This window comes from Narcine bancroftii, chromosome 5 (assembly GCF_036971445.1).
Source record: "Narcine bancroftii isolate sNarBan1 chromosome 5, sNarBan1.hap1, whole genome shotgun sequence".
Classification (NCBI taxonomy): domain Eukaryota; kingdom Metazoa; phylum Chordata; class Chondrichthyes; order Torpediniformes; family Narcinidae; genus Narcine; species Narcine bancroftii.
This window is the reverse complement of record NC_091473.1, coordinates 200,897,455-200,916,955: the sequence shown is the minus strand read 5'-3', so window position 1 is coordinate 200,916,955 and position 19,501 is coordinate 200,897,455. Positions and strand designations below refer to the sequence as shown.

At 47.9% G+C, this 19,501-nt stretch overlaps 1 protein-coding gene across 1 annotated transcript in view; it reads left to right on the top strand.

The window, feature by feature from the left end:
- LOC138764569 (zinc finger protein 585A-like) overlaps window positions 1-2,100 on the top strand; it is a 57,465-nt gene extending 55,365 nt beyond the window's left edge. Inside the window, exon 3 of the mRNA XM_069940682.1 lies at window positions 54-2,100. Coding sequence (XP_069796783.1) covers window positions 54-1,222 — 1,169 coding nt within the window. The 3' untranslated portion in view covers window positions 1,223-2,100. The remainder of the gene's footprint in view (window positions 1-53) is intronic.
- The last annotated feature ends 17,401 nt before the right edge of the window (window positions 2,101-19,501 follow it).

The window sequence follows — 19,501 nt, the reverse complement described above, 5'->3', positions numbered from 1 at the left end:
ATCGGGCTGAGTACGCGCTGTGGGCCCGGGCAGGACTCCTCTGGTCCCCACAGCGATGAACCCGTTTCGGTGCTCCGACTGCGGGAAGAACTTTAAAAGTCTTCGTAACTTAACGAGACATCAACGTGTCCACACCGGGGAGAAGCCCTTCACCTGCCCCGATTGCGGGAAGGGGTTTGCCCATATCACCAACCTACTGACCCACCAGCGGGTCCACACCGGGGAAAAGCCGTTCACCTGCCCTGAGTGCAAGAAGTCCTTCACCCAGAGATCCACTCTTGAGGTACACCAGCTGGTCCACACTGGGGAAAAGCCCTACGCCTGCCCTGAGTGCGAGAAAGCCTACACCACTTTGTCCAACCTTGAGAGACACCTGCGGGTCCACACCGGGGAGAGACCCTTCACCTGCCCTGATTGCGGGAAGGGGTTTGCCCATAGCACTGACCTGCGGACCCACCAGTGGGTCCACACCAGGGAAAAGCCATTCGCCTGCCCCGAATGTAAGAAGGCCTTCACCAACAGTTCCAACCTTAAGGCACACCGACGGGTCCACACCGGGGAGAGGCCTTTCACTTGCCCTGATTGCGGGAAGGGGTTTGCCCAGAGCACCAACCTGCGGACCCACCAGCGGATCCACACTGGGGAAAAGCCGTTTGCCTGTCCCGAGTGTAAGAAGGCATTCACCAACAGTTCCAACCTTAAGGCACACCGACGGGTCCACACTGGGGAGAGGCCCTTCACCTGCCCTATTTGCAGGAAGGGGTTTGCCCAGAACACCAATCTGCAGGCCCACCAGCGGGTCCTGACTGGAAAAGCCGTTCGACTGTCCCAAGTGCGGTGCCCAAATATCCAGCCTATGGACCCACCAAAACATTCACAGCAGCGACAGGCCGTTTGTCTGCCCCAAGTGTGGCAAGAGCTTCACCCAGATCTTCCTCCTACAGAACATCCAGAAGATTCACAGCACCGACAGGCCGAGTGCAGAAAGGGCTTCAACCACTCCACCCATTTGCTGACCCTCCAACGTGTCCATACCAGGGAGAGGCAGTTCATCTGCCCCCAGTGTGGAAAGGGATTTGCCCGGTCCTCCCACCTGCTGGACCACCAGTCGAGCGCAGAAAGGAATTCGACCAGTCCTCCTACCAGCTGTTCCACACTGGGGAGAGGCCATTCACTTGCTCTAACTGAGGGAAAGGTTTCACCCATTCCTCCCAGGTGCTAACCCACCAGTGAGTGCCCATTCATTTGGCCCAAGTGCGGGAAAGGGTTCACCAAGTCCTCCAACCTGCTGACCAACCAGCATGCCCACACCAGGAAGAGGCCATTTATCTGCTCCGAGTGCAGGAAGAAGTTCACCCAGTCAGCCTGGTGAAACACCAGTGAGTTCACACAGAATGTTCACTCACTCAAACACCAGGAGGGACTGGAGTCTTGTGGCTATTGAGACAACAAATCAAAACAGGTCTTGGTTTTGTTGTCAATTTACAATTTGTTTTCAGGTTCAAGTTTACTATCACATGTACAAATGTGCAGTGGGGAAATTTTTTTTGGACCAGTCCAGTGGAACATCCCATACTTAGACCAGCAAATAAGTCACAGTGCAGGAGTGCAGAGTTCCAGGGACGGATCAGTTGGTACAAGGCAAAAACAGCATTATTTTTCAAGGGTTAGGATCATTCAAGAGTCTGATAACATGGGGAAAGAACTGTCCTTGAATTTGGTGGGGTGTGATCTCACACTTCTCCATAGGTAGGAGGGTAGAGGGAATGTGTGGGGAGGGATGAGTCTTTTAATATGTTGGTTGCTTTTCCAAGGCAGTGGGAAGTGGAGGTGGAATGGATTCTCTCTGTCAATGTTAGTGACCGATTAAATATTTTTTTTTAAAAATACGTCCCGTTTAAGGGTCTCTGGCCCATGAAACCTGTGCTGTCCAATTAACCTACCAATGATTGGGGGGAATTACATATTCCTTACAGACAGGACTGGATTCGAACCTGAGTTGTTGTTGCTGTAATAATGTTTTGTTACCATGCCACCCAATTACAGGAATTGAATTTTATTTCCTGGATCTAAACTGAATAAAGCAGCTGTGTTTGAAAACTGTCTCATCCCCTTATATCTCTGTCATACACTCGATGTAGAGAACAAAGACAAGGCCATTCGGTCCATCTGGTCCCACACTGGGAGCATCCTGGTATCTCCCTCCTGTCAGTGTTTCTGCTCTATACCAGCCCCCACCCTCCACAGCCTGCTGGGATTCTCTCCTGTTCCTTTCTCCTCTCTGTGTTCACTGAGCTTCCACTTCTAGACGGCTGTGCTGTTCACCTCAAGGTAAGAAACAGGAGCAGGAGTTGGCACCTGACCCCTTGAGCCTGCTCTGCCAGTCAATAAGATCACTGCTGATCTGGCCATGGTCTGAACTCCACTTACCCACCTGTTCTGGATAACCCTTAATTCCCCAATCTGTTAAAAATCCATCCATCTGTGTCTTAAACACGTTCAACAAGGCTCCACTTCAGGAGGAAGTCAAAAGAACTCAATCCAGTCCACGTCTAGGGCTCAGACATGGAGAGAGTCATGAACTTAAAATACCTGGGTGTCAACATCAATAAGGATCTGTCCTGGACCCTCCATGTCAATGCCATCATGAAGAAGACTCGCCAGCGGCAATACTTCGAGGTTTTTGCCGAGATTCGATTTGTCACTGAAGAGTCTCAAACTCTTATACAGGTGAACTGTGGAGAACGTTCTGTCTGGTACAGAGATGCCAATGCTCAGGACAAGAGAAAACTCGAGGGTTTTTGTTTTCTTTTTAAATATTTATGTTGATTTTAATCAAGAGTTTATAATAATAATACATTGAGATGATGTGAATAGTACCACATAATTAAATAAACATCCATCACATCAAAATCAAACATAAATTTTAAAACATAATTCACAATCCGGATCATATATTTTAAGAGAAACTAGTAAAAAAGGAAAAAAAAGATAGAAGGAAAAAATTATTAAAAGGAACCGAATCAAAATGAGAAATCTCCGTCCCCTTCCTGATCGCGCTGCCATGTGCTACATATGATTAGCATTAAAAGAAAAACGAAGGGAAAAATATATAAAAAACATGAAAAGACACAAGTTGAACAATTCAATGACATTGGAGTAAAATTATAAACTCAGAAAGTAAGTCATAAATGGGGATTCTGCACAATGCAAGAGTCATTGAGTTCAGTGGCCAGATGCTGGAATAAAATATTTGGATTTTCATGTGGAACCAGAGTTAAAAAACTTATTTAAATTAAATTACTCACATTATTAAAGAAAATAGAAGATTTGGAAAGATAGAATACGTCACCTATAACTTGAATAGGTGAAGTAAATTGTGTTAAGATTAATGTTTTTCGACCTTTGTGACATATGAAAAGTGAAATCTTTTCTGGGGGAGGCGGGGTGGGGGGAAATAGCGGTCACTGCAAAATCAGTTGACGCTTGCGAGTGGATTCGCAAATCCAAATGGAGAGGGGAGATGTGGTTGTCCGACAAGGGATAAAGGACAACTCAGGAGGTGAAGGGGAGATTGGGGATAAATAAGATAGAAATAGGAGAATAAGGAAAATGTTAGATGTTGTAGGAATGTTGTCTTATAAAGAGTTGAAAATAAGAAAACAGAAATGGAAAAGGAGGAAAGGTAATGATGGAAAAACGGAAAGAGAAGATAAACAAAATATAAAAGGGCTACGCTGAACTATATGTCTTTAAATATTAATGGAATACATAACCAAATTAAAAGGAAGAAACTACCAAATTTAAATGAATAAATGTATTCCATTAGAAAAAATAACATATTGGTTAAGAAATAATATTGAAATATTCGAACAAGTATAGGAGCCTTACATTAAATACAATAGCGAAAACCTACCGGGGACAAACATTACCTAAGTTGATGGAAGGAGAAGGAAAGAAAAGAATGGACTCAGTAGAATTTCTGGTGTAATTTTGTTGAATGACAACATTGTCTGACTGGCTTAATGCAACCTAGATTGTATACCTAAAATGGATGAGAGGGGGGGGGGGTGGGGGGGTGGTTTGGGAGGAAAGGGGGGGGGGAGAGAAAAAGTCACTGTATATGTGTGAAAAAGAAATAGTGTATATCATGGCTAATGTGATTTATGGTGTGAAAAATAAAAAAATTTAAAAAAAAAAGATTAATGTTTTTCCTAGAATACTTTATCTTTTCCAATTGAATGCAATTGCTCAAAAATTTATTTAGAAATTAAATGCTTGTGTGAGGAAATTTTTATGGAAAGGAAAACTGGCCCTGGTACAGTGTTCTCACTATGCAAGCGTGGAGAAGAACGATACACACACCAAATCCTTGGAATCAAGTCTGGTTTATTGCTCTGACCATTGAACTTTAAAGGGTCCCAGGTGCTGATGTCAGGGCCCTGTGTCATTGGAGCACTGGCCTGGGATTCACTGGCATTCCTGCCTCAGTCCCCTCTCTCCCCACCATGCAGGAGGTCACCTGAGATGATGGCTGGAGTCATCCCCAGGTCTGCACTGTCACCACGTTCATCGGCAATTTTGTGGGCAAGTCCACATCTCTGTGCGTGGGCTGGTACATGCCGGTTTCAGGCGGTCAACCGTAAAAGTCTCCTCCTTACCACCGATGTCAAGGATGAAGGTGGAGTCATTGTCCCTGATGACCCTGTAGGGCCCCTTGTAGAGTTGTAGGGGCAGTCGGTGAGTTTCCCTTCAAACAAACACACACTGGCAAGTCTTTAAGTCCCTGGGGATGTTAATGTTTAGACTGGCCGTGTGGTGGGAGTTGCCACAGGACCAAATACCTCAGTTTTTGCCACATTCTCGAGGGTTGCCACAGGGCCTTCTGGGTGTTTATTGGAGGCCAGGAACTCCCCCAGAATGATTACATGTGCGCTGTATACCAGCGCACCACCTAGGCATTGAAGTCCTCCTTCGGCGCGGTGCAAATCCCCAGCAGGAACCAAGGCAGTTCGTCCACTCAGTTGGAACCCTTGAGCCAGGACATCAAGGCTGCCTTGAGTTATCTGTGAATCTGCTCCACCAACCCAATGGCCGGAGGGTGACACACCATGGACATGTGTCCACAGGAAGTTAGCTAGTGCTGCTTAGAGCCCAGAGGTAAATTGTGCCCCACTGTCCATGGTCAGGTGCTCTGGGAATTCAAGGTCTTCACTGATCACAAGCTGCTGACCTTCTTCAGAAGGTATCAGACCCGTGGTCAGCCCAACAACAAAGACACGTGTCTGAATTTCACATCTCTGGGAAAAGCAACACAGTAGCAGATGCTCTATCATGACCTGAGATTGAGCCGGTACACACCCTCTCCCAGGGGATCGATTATGTGGCCTTCACCAAAGTCCAGCAGCAAGACCCTGAGATCCCCATATGTAGGACAATTGTTTCTGGTCTCAGGGTGGAAGATGTCCCCGTCGGCCCATGTAACTTGACACTGCTGTGCGACGTCCCTACCAGCAGCCCTCACCCCATCAATCTGGCTGCTTGGAGGTGCAAGGTTTTCGATCCAATCCAAAACCTGATGCATGATGCAATCATGATGCAACGTGGTCAAGATGGTGGGTAGTGGGTTTGTCTGGCACAGACTCCATAAGCAGGTCAGCCAGTGCACCAAAACTTGCTTGACTGCCAGTCCTTCAAGGTGCAGAATCACACAAGAGGGCCCACACAGACCTTTGAACCAATGCAGCACAGGTTCAGCCACATAATATTGACATAGTGGGGCCGCTACCAGTTTACTGCCAGGTACAGTGCCAATAGCTCTCAGTCAAAAGTGCTGTATTTGAGCTCTGGGGGTGGGGGGTGGAGGTGCCTGCTGAAAAAGGCCAGGGGTTGCCATATGCCTTCAATGAGCTGTTCCAGTACATGTCCTTCCACTGTGCTGGAGGTGTCGACTGTTAGAGGGTCTGGAAAACCCTCAAAGACTCATCATCCCAGGTAATATCCTTTGACTTGCCCATCATCAGTGTGAAGAGGGGGTGTATGACGCGGGCGCTGCTGGTATGAACCTGTGGTAAATGTTTATCGTACCAGTGAATTCCTGTAGCTCTTTTACTGTATGTGGTTTGGTGAAGTACCAACCACCTCGACCATCTTGGGGAGGGGTGTTGCCCATGTCTGTTTAGCAGGGTGAGGAGGGTGGGGGCTGGTATAGAGCAGAAACACTGTCTGTTTATCCTGTGCCCCCAGGAAGTCAATAGTTAGTGTCCAGGGCGAATTGGCACTTTGTGGGGTTAATTGTCAGCCCGAACTCCCTCAACCGGGTGCACAGTTGTGTCAGGCGGGGGCCATGGTCCTTGTGGCTGTGGCAGGAGGATATCATTCACATCGATGAACACAAATGGGAAGTCCAACATTTGTCCATCAGTTGCTGAAAAGTTTGTGCCATGTTTTTCAGCCCGAAGGGTATGCAGAGGAATTTGAACAAACCAAACAAGGTTATGATCGTGGTCTTGGGAACATCCTGAGGGTGAACTAGGATTGGGTGGTACCCCTGGATGAGATCCACCTTGGAAAACATCCGTGCCCTGTGCAGTTTGGCGGCGAAGTCTTGGATGTGGGTCACGGGTTACCTGTCAGGCCTAGTGGCCTCATTAAGTGGGTGGTAGTCACCACATGGCCTCCACCCCTCTGCTGTCTTGGGTGCCATGTGGAGGGGGGAGGCCCGGGGACTGTCGGATGCCACAGAATCCCCAGCTCCTCCATCACTAGGCTGAGCTTTTTTGGAAGGAGATGAGGTGCCCTGGCCTGGAGCAGGGGGCCCTCAGTAAGAATTTGATGCCTTACCCCAAGTTTTGGCTTGGCCATGGAGAACTATTGAGGGGAGCTCTGCCAAGATGTGGGCAAATTCATTATCAGAAAGCATTATAGAGTAAAGGTTGGGGGGAGGGTAGTTTGGCTTCCCCCAGAGGTAGAGTCTGGAAGGTTCTGTCGTGCACCAAGCTCCATCCCTTGAGGTTGACAAGCAGGCAGTGGGCACAAAGGAAGTTGGCCCCCAGGGCCAGTTGCTCCACTACCGCGAGAGTGAAGGGCAATGTAAAGCAACTGTTGCCGAACCAAACGGGGATGATGGCAGGTCCGCGCGGTCACCTTTCATCAGCCATTTTGTGGGCCGGTCCACGTCCCCATGCATGGGCCGCTGCACATATTAAATTAGAGATCAGTCCCCATGGATGAGATTCAACAAAATACAAATTGGAATTTCAACTAACATTATCTCCCGAAACATGGGGAAGTATCACTAGACTAGTTCATACTTCTTCACTTTATGCACGTCATTCTTTAATACATTTTAAAATAGTTCATAGAGCTTCTATTTCTAAAGATAAACAAGCTCAGAACTTGCCTCAAACAAGTTCTACTTGAGACAGATGCAGTCCTGAGGTGGCTTCATTGATTCGTGTGTTTTGGTCCTGTCCTGTGTTAGAAAAATGTTGGAAATATTTTTAAAACAGGTTATTGAATGATAACTTCACCCCTTAACTGGTCTTTTTGGAATTACAGATGTAGGTTGTTTACCTACTTCTGCAGATCGAGTTCTAGCTGTTTCCACATGAAGAGCTGTTTTACTTCAATGGAAAGACTCTGATTCTCCGACATTATTTCAATGGCTTCTCGTGTTTTGTCTTTCTTAAATCTGGAAAAAAAAAATCAGGTCATATTTTAGATACAACAACTAAATTTGAAGAAACATGAAAACCATTTATTGATGACTTTCATGTGATGTAACTGGTGTTATTCTAGGAATTAACTCCTCCTTTCCAGGTGGAACATAATTCTTACCGTTTTTGTTATCCGTAGGTGTGGACCAGAGCAATGTTTTAAACTCACTCAGTTGGCTTTATTGTATATTTTTTAGTTGATTAAGTAGTTTTTTTATATATAATTATTTTTTTATCTCTGTTTTTTTTTGTTGGGAGATTTATTTCAATTATGTCACATTTTCACTCTTTGGAATTTATATCTGATCCTTATATGATGCAGACATGGACAGACTATTTTAATTGTGTTTTTTCTATTCCCCTTATGCTGTGTTTATTATGAAATGTTAATAAAAAGATTGAAAAAGAACTTTCTGACCCCTGGGGATAAAGTCCCAACCTAGTCAACCTTTCCCCATAACTCAGCTCTTCAAGGCCCAGCAACGTCTTTGTCAATTTTCTCTGCCCTCTTTCAACTGTGTCCACATCTTCATTGAGTTCATACTTAAGGAAAAGTCTATTCTATCACAGGCCATTCACAGAAGGTTCAGTGGGGTGATGCTGGGTGCAGAAGGTTTACCCTAAGGGGATAGATGAAAGAGTTTGAAACATCACTTGGTGACATGATCTCTGTACCAAAAGAAAGACTTCCTAAGGGGCTGACTCCACCTGGCCAGCTTTCAATTAGCCAACCTGAATATAGCCACCAAGGGATTAACTGATGTTCAGACGTTTACTGGAATAAAGCCTGTTGTATAGTATTTTTTTAAGTTTTGTGCTTGCTTGCTGCTACCTCGGAGCACCACAATTTATTCCAGTAAAATTTTAAAGAAAGACCATGGAGAAGTTTCTGATGATCGGGAGCCTGGAGATCAACCGTCAACACCCAAATGCCCAGGCACACTTTGAGATTTGGAAGCACGTGATTGAGGTAATCATCCTAACACCAACCATAAACAGCTCATGGTGCTCTGCACGAAGCTGGGTCCCTGAGCCTTCCAGGCCATCGAGGACTGAACTGAGTATGAATCGGCGATGGTTGTCCTGGATAGTATGTACAAACCCGCAACGAATGTGATGTACGCCCGGTACCTGCTCAGCATCAGGTCCCAGCAGCCAGGTGAGATGGGAGATGCTTATCTGGGGGCCCTACGGGAGCTAGCCCACCCGTGCCTGGCTGAGACTGGGGTGACCAAAGGGGAAGTGGAGTGATTGACCTGAGATGACTGCGTGTGAGGGCAGTGCTCGAGGAGTGCCTGGAAGCTACTGCTGGAAGAGAACATCACTTCACTTACCAGGACTATGGAGGTGGTCCACTTCCTGGAGGCTGCAGCTCTCCTTGCCGGTTTTCGACTCCTGACTCCCCCAACACCCAGTCTGGCCGATGCAGATGACCGCTGTAGCCAAAGGGCCACATGTAGAGGAGACTATCACTGCTACCGGCACCCAGCGCCACTGTAAGTACTGTGGGACCTGGTGTGGGTCAGACAGGCGATCCCGCAAAGGCTGCCCGGTGAGGACCTTGTACTACTCCTGATGCAGGAAGAAAGACCACTATGCAAAGTGTGCCTTTCCAGACCCTCCACAACCAGCTGGGAGACCCCCCACCGAACATCACCATGTGCGAGAACTGGGTGATGCCATCATTCACCCCGCCATTTCCGCCCACACCACCAACATCACTTGCGGCCCAGCCAACGACAGGCACCACTGCAGTCTGCTCACTCCATGCACTGCCATCTTCCCCCAGGTGGCTTCCGTCAGTACTGCTGCCGTCACTTCTGCCAGTACTGAGGATGTCACTTCCACAGTATGGATGGTGTCACCACCTGCTCCACAGACGACCGGGATGCCTGACCATGCTGACGCCACATGCGCCCACTGGATGCTGCCATCTTGGGCCAGTCAGGCCCTGACAGCACATCAACGAGACAACGTGGTCAACATGGGCGCATACCTGATTGCCCACCCGATGCACCCCACTCCTTGGAAGGATGCCGCTGGCCACTACTCACCTCATCCATTGGGAGCAGCGATTCGGACTCTGAGATAGTCCTAGCATCCACCACTTTAAAAAGGGACATTTCCCATGGACTCAGGTGCTCAATGATGGACATCGCTGTCAATGAGAAGGTAACAAAATGCCTGTTCGATAGCGGAGGTACTAAGAGCTTTATGCACCCAAATGTGGCCCAGACACTAAAGCTCAAAATCTATCCCACCAACTTTTCCATTATTTTCACTGCCCAGTCTATCATGGCCCTCGGGCGCTGCTCAGTGGAATTGAAAATTTGGTGGGGGGGGGGGGGAGAGAACATACCATGGGTTTAGGCTCCTGGTTATGCCCCATGTCTGTGCCCCAGTCCTCTTAGTTTTGGACCCAGTGCCACCTCCAAAGCCTTACCCTCATCTTCGGTGGGCCCCTACCCCCACTCACACTTCACACTACACAGCCCAGCGACTGTCCCCAATCCACCTGTGGCCTCTCCACACTATGGTTAACCTCCTCTTGCCCTCTTCAACTACCTTACATCAGATTGCAAGCACATAACTACCAAGAGCAGGCACTATTGTGCGGCCAACAGGGCCTTCATTAAGGCAGAAGTGAGGCAGATTCTGGGGGAAGGTATCATAAAGCCACGTATCAGTCCCTGGAGAGCCCAAGACCTAGTGGTAAAAGGGGGGTAGCAAACCGAGGATGGTCATCGATTATAGCCAGACCATAACCAGTACACCCAACTGGACACCTACCCCCTACCCAAAATAGCTGACATTGTCAATGAGATAACCCACTATAAGACGTCGCCTGTCGATTTCATTCCACATATGCTGCCTGACCTACTGAGTTCCTCCAGCACTCTGCGCCCTGCTCACGCTTTCCATCATCTAAGGGCTTCTTGTTTGGCCTCCTTTCCTACTGGAACCCCATGTGGGTTTGAACATCTTTGATCAGCGGGTGGTCCAGGTTCACTCATGCGAGGTCACGGCTCTTGTCTGGAGAAGTGGTTGTTGTGTAATGGCACGCTGCAGCAGTAATCAGGCCTGCACTCTGAGTGGCAACTGCAACCTAGAGCCAGCAGACTGCGCAGTGGCACTGGCTCCAGCTGATGAACTGGCAGTCAGATGGCTCAAGAAGCATAGGGGTCAGCATCTCCAACATGGTGCTGGCCCTGCTGCACAACCAACAGAGAGGGACAAGAACACGAGGAAGAAGGCATTATCATGTAGGAATGCGCCTGCGCACTGGAGTCCCGCTATTATTATGAGTGGTGAGATGAGGAAGTGGACAAACAGTGGGAACAGGAATGATATAAAAGTCAGGCTTTCAGCCCTAATAAAGCAGAACTATATCTGACTACACTCCCTTGTGTCTTTACTTTGAGAAGTGCGCGGCTAGAATTGGTGACTCCGACCGGTTTCGACTGTCTCTAAATGAAATGATGAGCAAACCAGCAGTCTACGTGGTCGCCCTGAAACTTTCAGCCTTCTGGACAAATCAACCAAGTGTGTGGTTTGATCAGGCTGAAGTGCAGTTTTATATCTGCCAGATCACAGCAGAGTCCACACACTATTACATGTGGTGAGCCAAGTGGCCAGTTTCATCCAGGAACCCCCATCGGAAGATGCTACACTGCTTTCAAGGCCCTTCTCATCGAGACCTTTGGGCTCTCAAGGTGCGAGAGAAGAGCACGTCTGCTCCACTTGGACGGGCTAGGGGACAAACCCCCATTGGCCCTGATAAACATTACATGCTGGCCTTCACTGGGAAGCACAAACCCTGCAAAAAGTTCGAGCAATTATTCTTAGAGCAACTAGCTCAGGACATCCAGCTGCTCCTGGCAGACGCTGACTTCAACAACCCCTGAAAGGTCACATCTAGAGTGGACATCCTCTGGAAGTAAAGAGAATGCCCGGCATCAATGGGGCTTGTAGCCAAACCCCGCTGGGGTCAGCGGTCGCTGAAGACCATGATGGCTGACCAACAGTACAGCCTCCTGTATGTGAGGGACTGTCAGTCTGGATGGAGGTTCTTCGTGGACACAAGGGCAGATGTCAGCATCCTACCCCTGTCAAGGCAGGGAATCAGATGCGGACAAGCAGGCCCCTCACTGAGGGCTGCCAACAGCAGCACTGTCAAGACCTAAGGCACACACAGGGCATCCCACCTCAGTTCAGTGCAGCGACCCACAGACGAATTCACCAAGATTTTCACAGAATTCCTGACAGTGACTGCCCTGCAGTTCACCATGGAGATACCTGGCATGGAGTGAGGCATCACATCCTGATCTGAGGCCCACCGCTCCACGCACTAGCAAGATGACTTCCCCCAGAGAAGCTCCAACTGGCAAAGGAGGAGTTCAAGATGGAAGAACTTGGCATAGTACGGCGGTCAGACAGCCCATTGGCTTTTCCCCATGGTGCCCAAGGCCACTTGAGGGGAGGCTTGGAGACCATGAGGCAACTCCTGCCATCTCAAAGTGGCCACCACACCAGATCATTACCCCGTGTCGCACATCTAAGACTTTGTGGTGAACCTGCACAGGCCAAAAATCTTCTCAAAAGTGGACCTCGTACAGAGATACCATCAGATCCCAGTACACCCGGATGACATCCCCAAAACCACCATTATCACCCTGTTCGGCCTGTTCAAATTCTTACGCAAGCCTTTCAGGTTGAAGAATCCCGTGCAAACATTTCAGTGGCTGATGGACATGGTGGGCCAAGATCTGGAGGGCATCTTTGTCTACCTTGATGACATCCTAGTGGCGAGCACTTGGTGCACTTACGCAACCTCTATACCCGGCTATACCCGGCTGAGCAAGCTTGGACTGGCGATCAACCCAGCCAAATGCCACTTCGGGTTGGAGATGATCGACTACCTGGGCCATAGAATAACCAAGGAAGGGGCCACATCACTGCCCAGCAAGATGGAGGCCATCCGAAGGTTTCCTAGGCCTAGCATGACTAGAGAACTGCAGGAGTTGGTGGGAATGGTTAACTATTACTGCAGGTTCATCCCTTCGGCGGCAGGGATCATGTGACCCTTATTTGCCCGAGTGGTGGATGAGGCCAAGGATATGACATGGGACAAAGTGTTGGCAGAGGCCTTCAAGGAGGCCAAGGAAGCCCTGGCGGGTGCTGCTCTTTAAGCACACCCCATGGCAGCTGCTCCAATGGCCTTGATCTTCGATGCCTCAGGAACGGCGATTGGTGGCGTTCTGGAGCAACGAATAGAAGGGAGCTGGCGGCCATTGGCTTTCTTCAGCAAATGTCTGCGGCCTCCAGATCTAAAGTACAGTGCTTTCGACAGGGAGCTGCTATCGCTGTACTTAGCCATCAGTCATTTTTTCGAAGGCAGGACATTTACAGCCTTCACCGACCACAAACCCCTGACCTTTGCCCTGGCCAAAATCTCAGACCCCTGATTGGCTTGCCAACAGTGCCATCTATTGTATGTCTCGGAGTATACCACAGATGTACGATACATCTCAGGAAAAGACAATCTGATAGCAAATGCCTTATCCAGACAGAGCATCCACATGGTATTGAAGGGAGTGGATTTCATGGAGCTGGTGAAGGTGCAGCAGGACAACATGGAGATGTCCCAGTAAAGGATGCCCATCGCAGGACTGCAACTACAAGACATTCTGGTTTGCACAGGTAACACCACCCTCCTGTGCGATGTGGTCACCAGAAAGGTCAGACCGATTGTTCCAAAAGCTTGAAGATGACAGGTTTTTGAGTCCATCCATGGGCTGGCTCACCAATCCATCTGGACCATGGTCCATCTGGTGGCCAGCAAATATGTATGGTGTGGTCTTTGGAAACAAGTCAGCTGGTGGGCTAAGGCTTGCATGCAGTGCCAGACAGCAAAGGTGCAGTGGGATACCAAAGTCCCACCACAGCAATTTGAGCCAGCAGGGTGGAGGTTTGACCACGTCCACATGGACATAGTAGGGGCCCTACCAGTTTCACGGGGGTTCTGCTACCTGTTCACAACGGTCGATCGATTCACCAGGTGGCTGGAAGCAGCCCTGATGATGGACACTTCCATGACCTCATGCACCAGGGCACTCACCTCCGCCTGGGTGGCACAGTTCAGCATACCTTCCCACATCACATCAGACAGAAGGACCCAATTCACAGTCTGACCTCGCCAGCCTGTGGGATGCTCAGCTACACCACACCACAGCCTATCGGCCAATGTGCTTTTGAAGTATTTCCACAGGTATCTCATGGCTAGACAACAAGGACCCAACTGGGTAGAGATCCTTGGGCACTGCTGGGAATCCACACAGTGCCAAAGGAGGACCTCGACACCTCATTCACCGAGCTTGTCTATGGAGCCCACTGGTGATCCTTGGGGAATTTGAACCGATCCCAGAAAAGCAACCAGAGGTCACAGCAGCAGTCCTCCGCAAGCTACAAGACCGAATCGGCAACCTGGCCCTGACTCCACCGACCAGGCACGGACAAGTGAGGACCAACATACCCAAAGACCTGAAAGATAGTGAATTTGTTTTCATTCGCAGGGGTCCACACCATCTGCCAGTCCAGAGGCCGCACGAGGGTCCATTCTGGGTCATATGGAACAACGGTGCCATGCTCGAACTAGAGGTTGGAAACAAGACGGAGGTGTTCACTACAGACAGGTTAAAGTCTGGACTCAGCTTGCCCAGTTGAAATGCCAGTACCATGCAGGAGAAGCATACTGCCACAGCCCACAGAGACATTGCCTGTGAGCACCAGAGACTATACTGCTGGTTCTTGGGCGGGGGGGGGGGGGGGGGGAGGGGGTCATGTAGCGGCACGCCACAGCGGCAATCAGGCCGGCGCTCCCAGCGCAACCTAGGGCCAGCAAATCATGCAGCGGCACTGACCCCAGCAGATGAATCGGCGGTCGGAAGACTAAGGCAGCATAGGGGCCAGCATCCCAACATGGTGCTGGCCCCGCTGCACAGCCAGCAGAGACGGAGAAGCACATGGGAAAGAAGGCATTATGTAGGAATGTGCCCACATGCAGGAGTCCCGCTATTATTATAGAGCAGTGATGTGAGGGAACTGGGGCAAACAGCGGGTACAGGAATGATATAAAAGTCAGGATTTCAGCTGTACTAAAGCAGAGCTATACCTGACCATACTTTAGTGCACAGCTACAGTTTTTTATTTGGACTTTTAACAAGGTGCTGCTCATGAGGCTGAGAAACAAGATGGTAGCCCATGGAATTACAGGAAGGAACTGGCATGGGTAGAGTATTAGCTTGTCAGCAGGAAACGGAGAATAGGAAGAAAGGGATCCCATTCAGACTGGCCATTGGTTACCAGTGGGATTCTGCAGGGGTCGGCGTTGGGACTACTTTTATTTACCTTGTATGTAAATTGATTTGGATTCTGGAATAGGTGGCTTTTCAACTAATTTTGCAGATGATAACAATGTAGATGGTAGGGAGAGTGGTGCTGAGGATATGGAAAGGATGCAGAGAGACTTGGATAGATTAGGAGAACGGGCAAAGAGGTAGCAGATGGAACATGTGCATCATGCACTTTGGTAGAAGAAATAGTCGGGCAGACTATTATTTATATGGGAGAAAATTCAAAGTTCCGAGGTGCAAAAAGACTTGGGGTTCCTCGTGGATACCTGAAAGGTTAACCTCCAGGTTGAGACGGTAATGAAGAAGGTGAATGCAGTGTTGGCATTCATTTCTAGAGGAATGGCTTACAAGGGCAGGGATGTAATGTGGAGGCTCTGTAAAGCACAGGTGTGTCCTCATCTTTATTGAGAAAAGATGTGGTGGAGTTGGAGAGGGTTCATTGAAGATTTACCAGAATGGTACCAGGAATGAAAGGGTTAACATACGAGGAATGTTTGTCAGTTTTTGGACTGTACTCGTTAGTGTACAGAAGAACGAGTGGGGAACTCATAGAAACATTTTGAATGTGGAAAGGTCTGGACAGAGTAAATGTGGCTGGGATGTTTCACATGGTAGGGGAATCAATGAACAGAGGGCATAACTTCAGGATAAAAGGGTGTCAGTTTAAAACAGATGCGGAAAAATATCTTTAGTCAAACGGTCATGCGTCTTTAGAACTTTAGAGCTGCCATAGGCAGCTGTGGAAGTGAGGTTGTTGGCTGGATTTAAGGCCGAGATTGACAGATATTTGATTAGTCAGGGCCTCAAGGGTTATGGGGAGACCTGGGAGTGGGGATGAGTGGGAGGATGGATCAGCTGATGATTAGAACAGCAGAGCAGAATTGATGGACCAATGGGCCTACTTCTGCTCCCATATCTTGTGATTACTGCCCCTCTCTCTCATCACCAGGAATGAAGCGACAGGTTTTCCAGTTCTGCCATCTCTGTCCTCGTGTGTGCAGATAACACCCAGGGGTGTGGTGGACAGTGGGGAAGGTTCTGGAAGCTTGCAGTGGAATCTGGACCAGTGGCAAAAATGGGCTGCAAAATGGCCGATGGAACTTAACTTAAATGTGAGGTGTTCACCTTTGGGATGATTAACCCTGGTAGGACGTACACTGTAAATGGTAGGGCCCTGAGGGGTGCGGTTGAACATTGGGATACAGGTACATAATTCCCTGAATAGGATATCACAGGTGGATAGGGTTGTCAAGAAAGTTTTTGGCACATTAGTCTTCAGAAATCAAAGAATTGAGTAATAGGAATTGGGATGTTTTGCTGAAGTTGGTGAGGTCAAATGTAGATTATTGTGTGCAGTTTTTGTTGCCCAACTACAGGAGATATCAGTTAAATTGAAGGAGTGTAGAGAAGATTTACAAGGATATTTCCAGGACTTGAGGAACTGAATTACAGGGAAAGATTAAATTGATTAAGACTAGCACCTGGAATTTCAGAGGAGTGGAGATTTGATCGAGGGGTACAGAGAGAGTAAATGCAAGCAGGCATTTCCACATTGAGGTTGTGAGAAGCTCAACAGGCTTTGGCAAGTCAAGGAATTGGATGAACTAGGGATAATTCAGGAGGTAGAGGGGGTGATAGACAAGAGCTACATGAACACTATCACACCTAAAGGACAAGAGGAGGGTAAATGGGTGACAGCCAGGAGAGGGAAAGGGATCAGGCAGGCAGTGCAGGGCACCCCTGTGGCCGTCCCCCCTCAGTAACAAATATACCACTTTGAATACTATTGTGTGGGACAACCTACCAGGGACAAGCCACAGAGATCAGGTTTCTGGCATGGAGTCTGGTCCTGTGGCCAAGAAGGGAAGGGAGGAGAAGAGGTGAGCAGTAGTGATAGGGGATTCCATAGGTAAGGGGACAGATAAGAGATTCTGTGGAGGAGATTGAGTATCCCGGACAGTATGCTGTCTCCCTGGTTCCAGGGTCTGAGATGTATCAAAGCGAGTTCACAGTATTCTCAGGAGGGAGGGTGAGCAGCTGGATGTCATGGGTCCACGTAGGGACCAACGACGTGGGTAGGGAAGGTGGAGAGGTCCTGCAAGGAGAGTTCAAAGAGTTGGGTGCTAGGTTGAAGGACATGATCTCCAGGGTAGTAATCTCAGGATTGCTACCTGGTCACGTGCTGGTGAGGTTAGAAATAGGAGGATAAAGCAGCTCAACATGTGGCTAATGACATAGTGCGGGGGGTGGGGGGTGGGGGGGGCTTCAGGTTTCTGGATCATTGGACTCTCTTCCACTGAAGGTGAGGCCTGTTGCGATGGGACTGTTTGCATTTGAACTGGAAAGGGACAAATATCCTTGCAGGAAGGTTTGCTAGTGCTGCTCTGGTGGGTAAACTAGATTTGCAGGCGGGAGGGGAACCTGAGTGACAAAGCAGATAGAGGTGGAGGAGGGAAAAGATGATGTGAAAGTTGCATGCACTGTTTGAATTCAAAGGGTTGAATGTGGTGGAAATGTTCTCCGGTGCATCTATTGCAATGCAAGGAGTACCTAAGCAAAGGCACTCGAGCTTACAGCGTGAACTGGCATGTGGAATTATGACATTGTGGCCATTAGTGAAACTTGATTGCAAGAGGGGCAGGCTTCTGTTGCTTTGGACATGATAGAAGCGGTGGGGGGGAGTTGGGGTGAAAGTGGGAGGAGTGGTTTTGCTCATCAGGGAAAATATCACAGCTGTGGTCAGGTAGAACAGACCAGAGGGCTCGTCTACCAAGGGTACATGGGTGGAGCTGAGGAATGGGAAAGGTATGATCACACTCACATATATTGTAGACCACCCAATAGTCAGCGAGAAATGGAGGGGAAAATCTATAGGGAGATAGCAGACAGCTGCAGGAAACATCAGGTTGTGAAAGTGGGAGATTTTAACTTTCCACATATTGACTGAGACTCCCATACTATAAAAGGGCTGGATGGCTTGGAGTTCATCAAATTTGTTCAATCAGAGAGAGATCAATACTGGATGTCCTATCAGGGAACGAGACAGGTGACAGAAGTATGTGTAGGGGATCATTTTGGGTCCAGTGATTATAATGCCATTAGTTTCCAGTTAATGGTGGAGAAGGATCAAACCACCCCCCCCCCCCCATCTGCATGTTGATGTTGACCCTGAGCAGCATGAGGTTATCAGAGATCCTTCTGCCCGCAACTGTGCAGAGCTGGTCTGGGTGGATCACCTGCCCAAGGGCAGACTTGATCTGATTCGCGGTCAGATTCCAAATTGGAGAAAGGCCAATTTTGAGGAAATGAGAAAGAATCCAGAATGCGCGGAGTGGGATAAATTGTTTTTTGGGCAAGGATGTGTGAAGTGTGGAGGATCTTCAAAGGTGAAATTTTGAGAGTACAGAGTTCCTGTCAGAATCAAAAAGGCAAGGTTGGCAGGCAGAGGCAACCTTGGTTTTCGAGGGATTGGGGATTTGGAAGGAGAGAGAGGTGTATAACAGGTATAGGCAACGTGGAGCAAATAAGTAATTGAAGAGTATAAAAATGCCCGGTGTCTGGGGGATCAATATTCGATTCATAGTCACAATCTGTACAGATAAATCTTGTTTATAGGGGAAGGGAGATTAGGAGGGAGAATTTTTTTCCTTTTCATTATTAAGACAAACAAGTAAAGTGGGGGGGGGTTTAACTACAGATCATGGATCATATCACAGAACAACATATTTTGATGTTATTGACTGTTCGGCTGGGGGGGGAGAGATTTGCACTAAGTTCTTTACTAGTCATCAGCCACTGGTGGGTGACCCACACCCAATTTTTGTTTAAGGGATTACTACCTTTTGCTAGTTTTTTTTGGGGGGGAGGTTTCTTTCTTTTCTTTTTTTTTTAGTTTTTAATTTGTGATTTTTTTTATTGGAGGGCCTATATACGTTGATTTGAGTTTTTATATAAAGATATTATTGGTATTTAGTAATAACAGTAGATATGCTACTTTTAATGTTCGAGGATTAAATAGTACAATTAAGTGTGAGCGAATCTTGGCTTATATTAAGAAAATGAAAATTGATATTGCCTTTTTACAAGAAATACATTTGAATGTGAAGGAAAGCGTGAAATTAAAAAGGGACTGGGTTGGGCATGTATATTCTTCTTCATTTAATTCCAGAGCTAAAGGTGTAGCAATTTTGATACATAAAAATTTATCTTTTGAATTACAATCAATGGAGGAAAAGGTAGGATGTATTCTTAAATTGAATTGTAAGATTTTTAGTGAATTTTGGACTTTACTTAACATTTATGCCCCAAATGCAGATGATGAAATATTTATTTCAGATGCATTTTTATGTTTGGGTCAGGCTAATGATAATA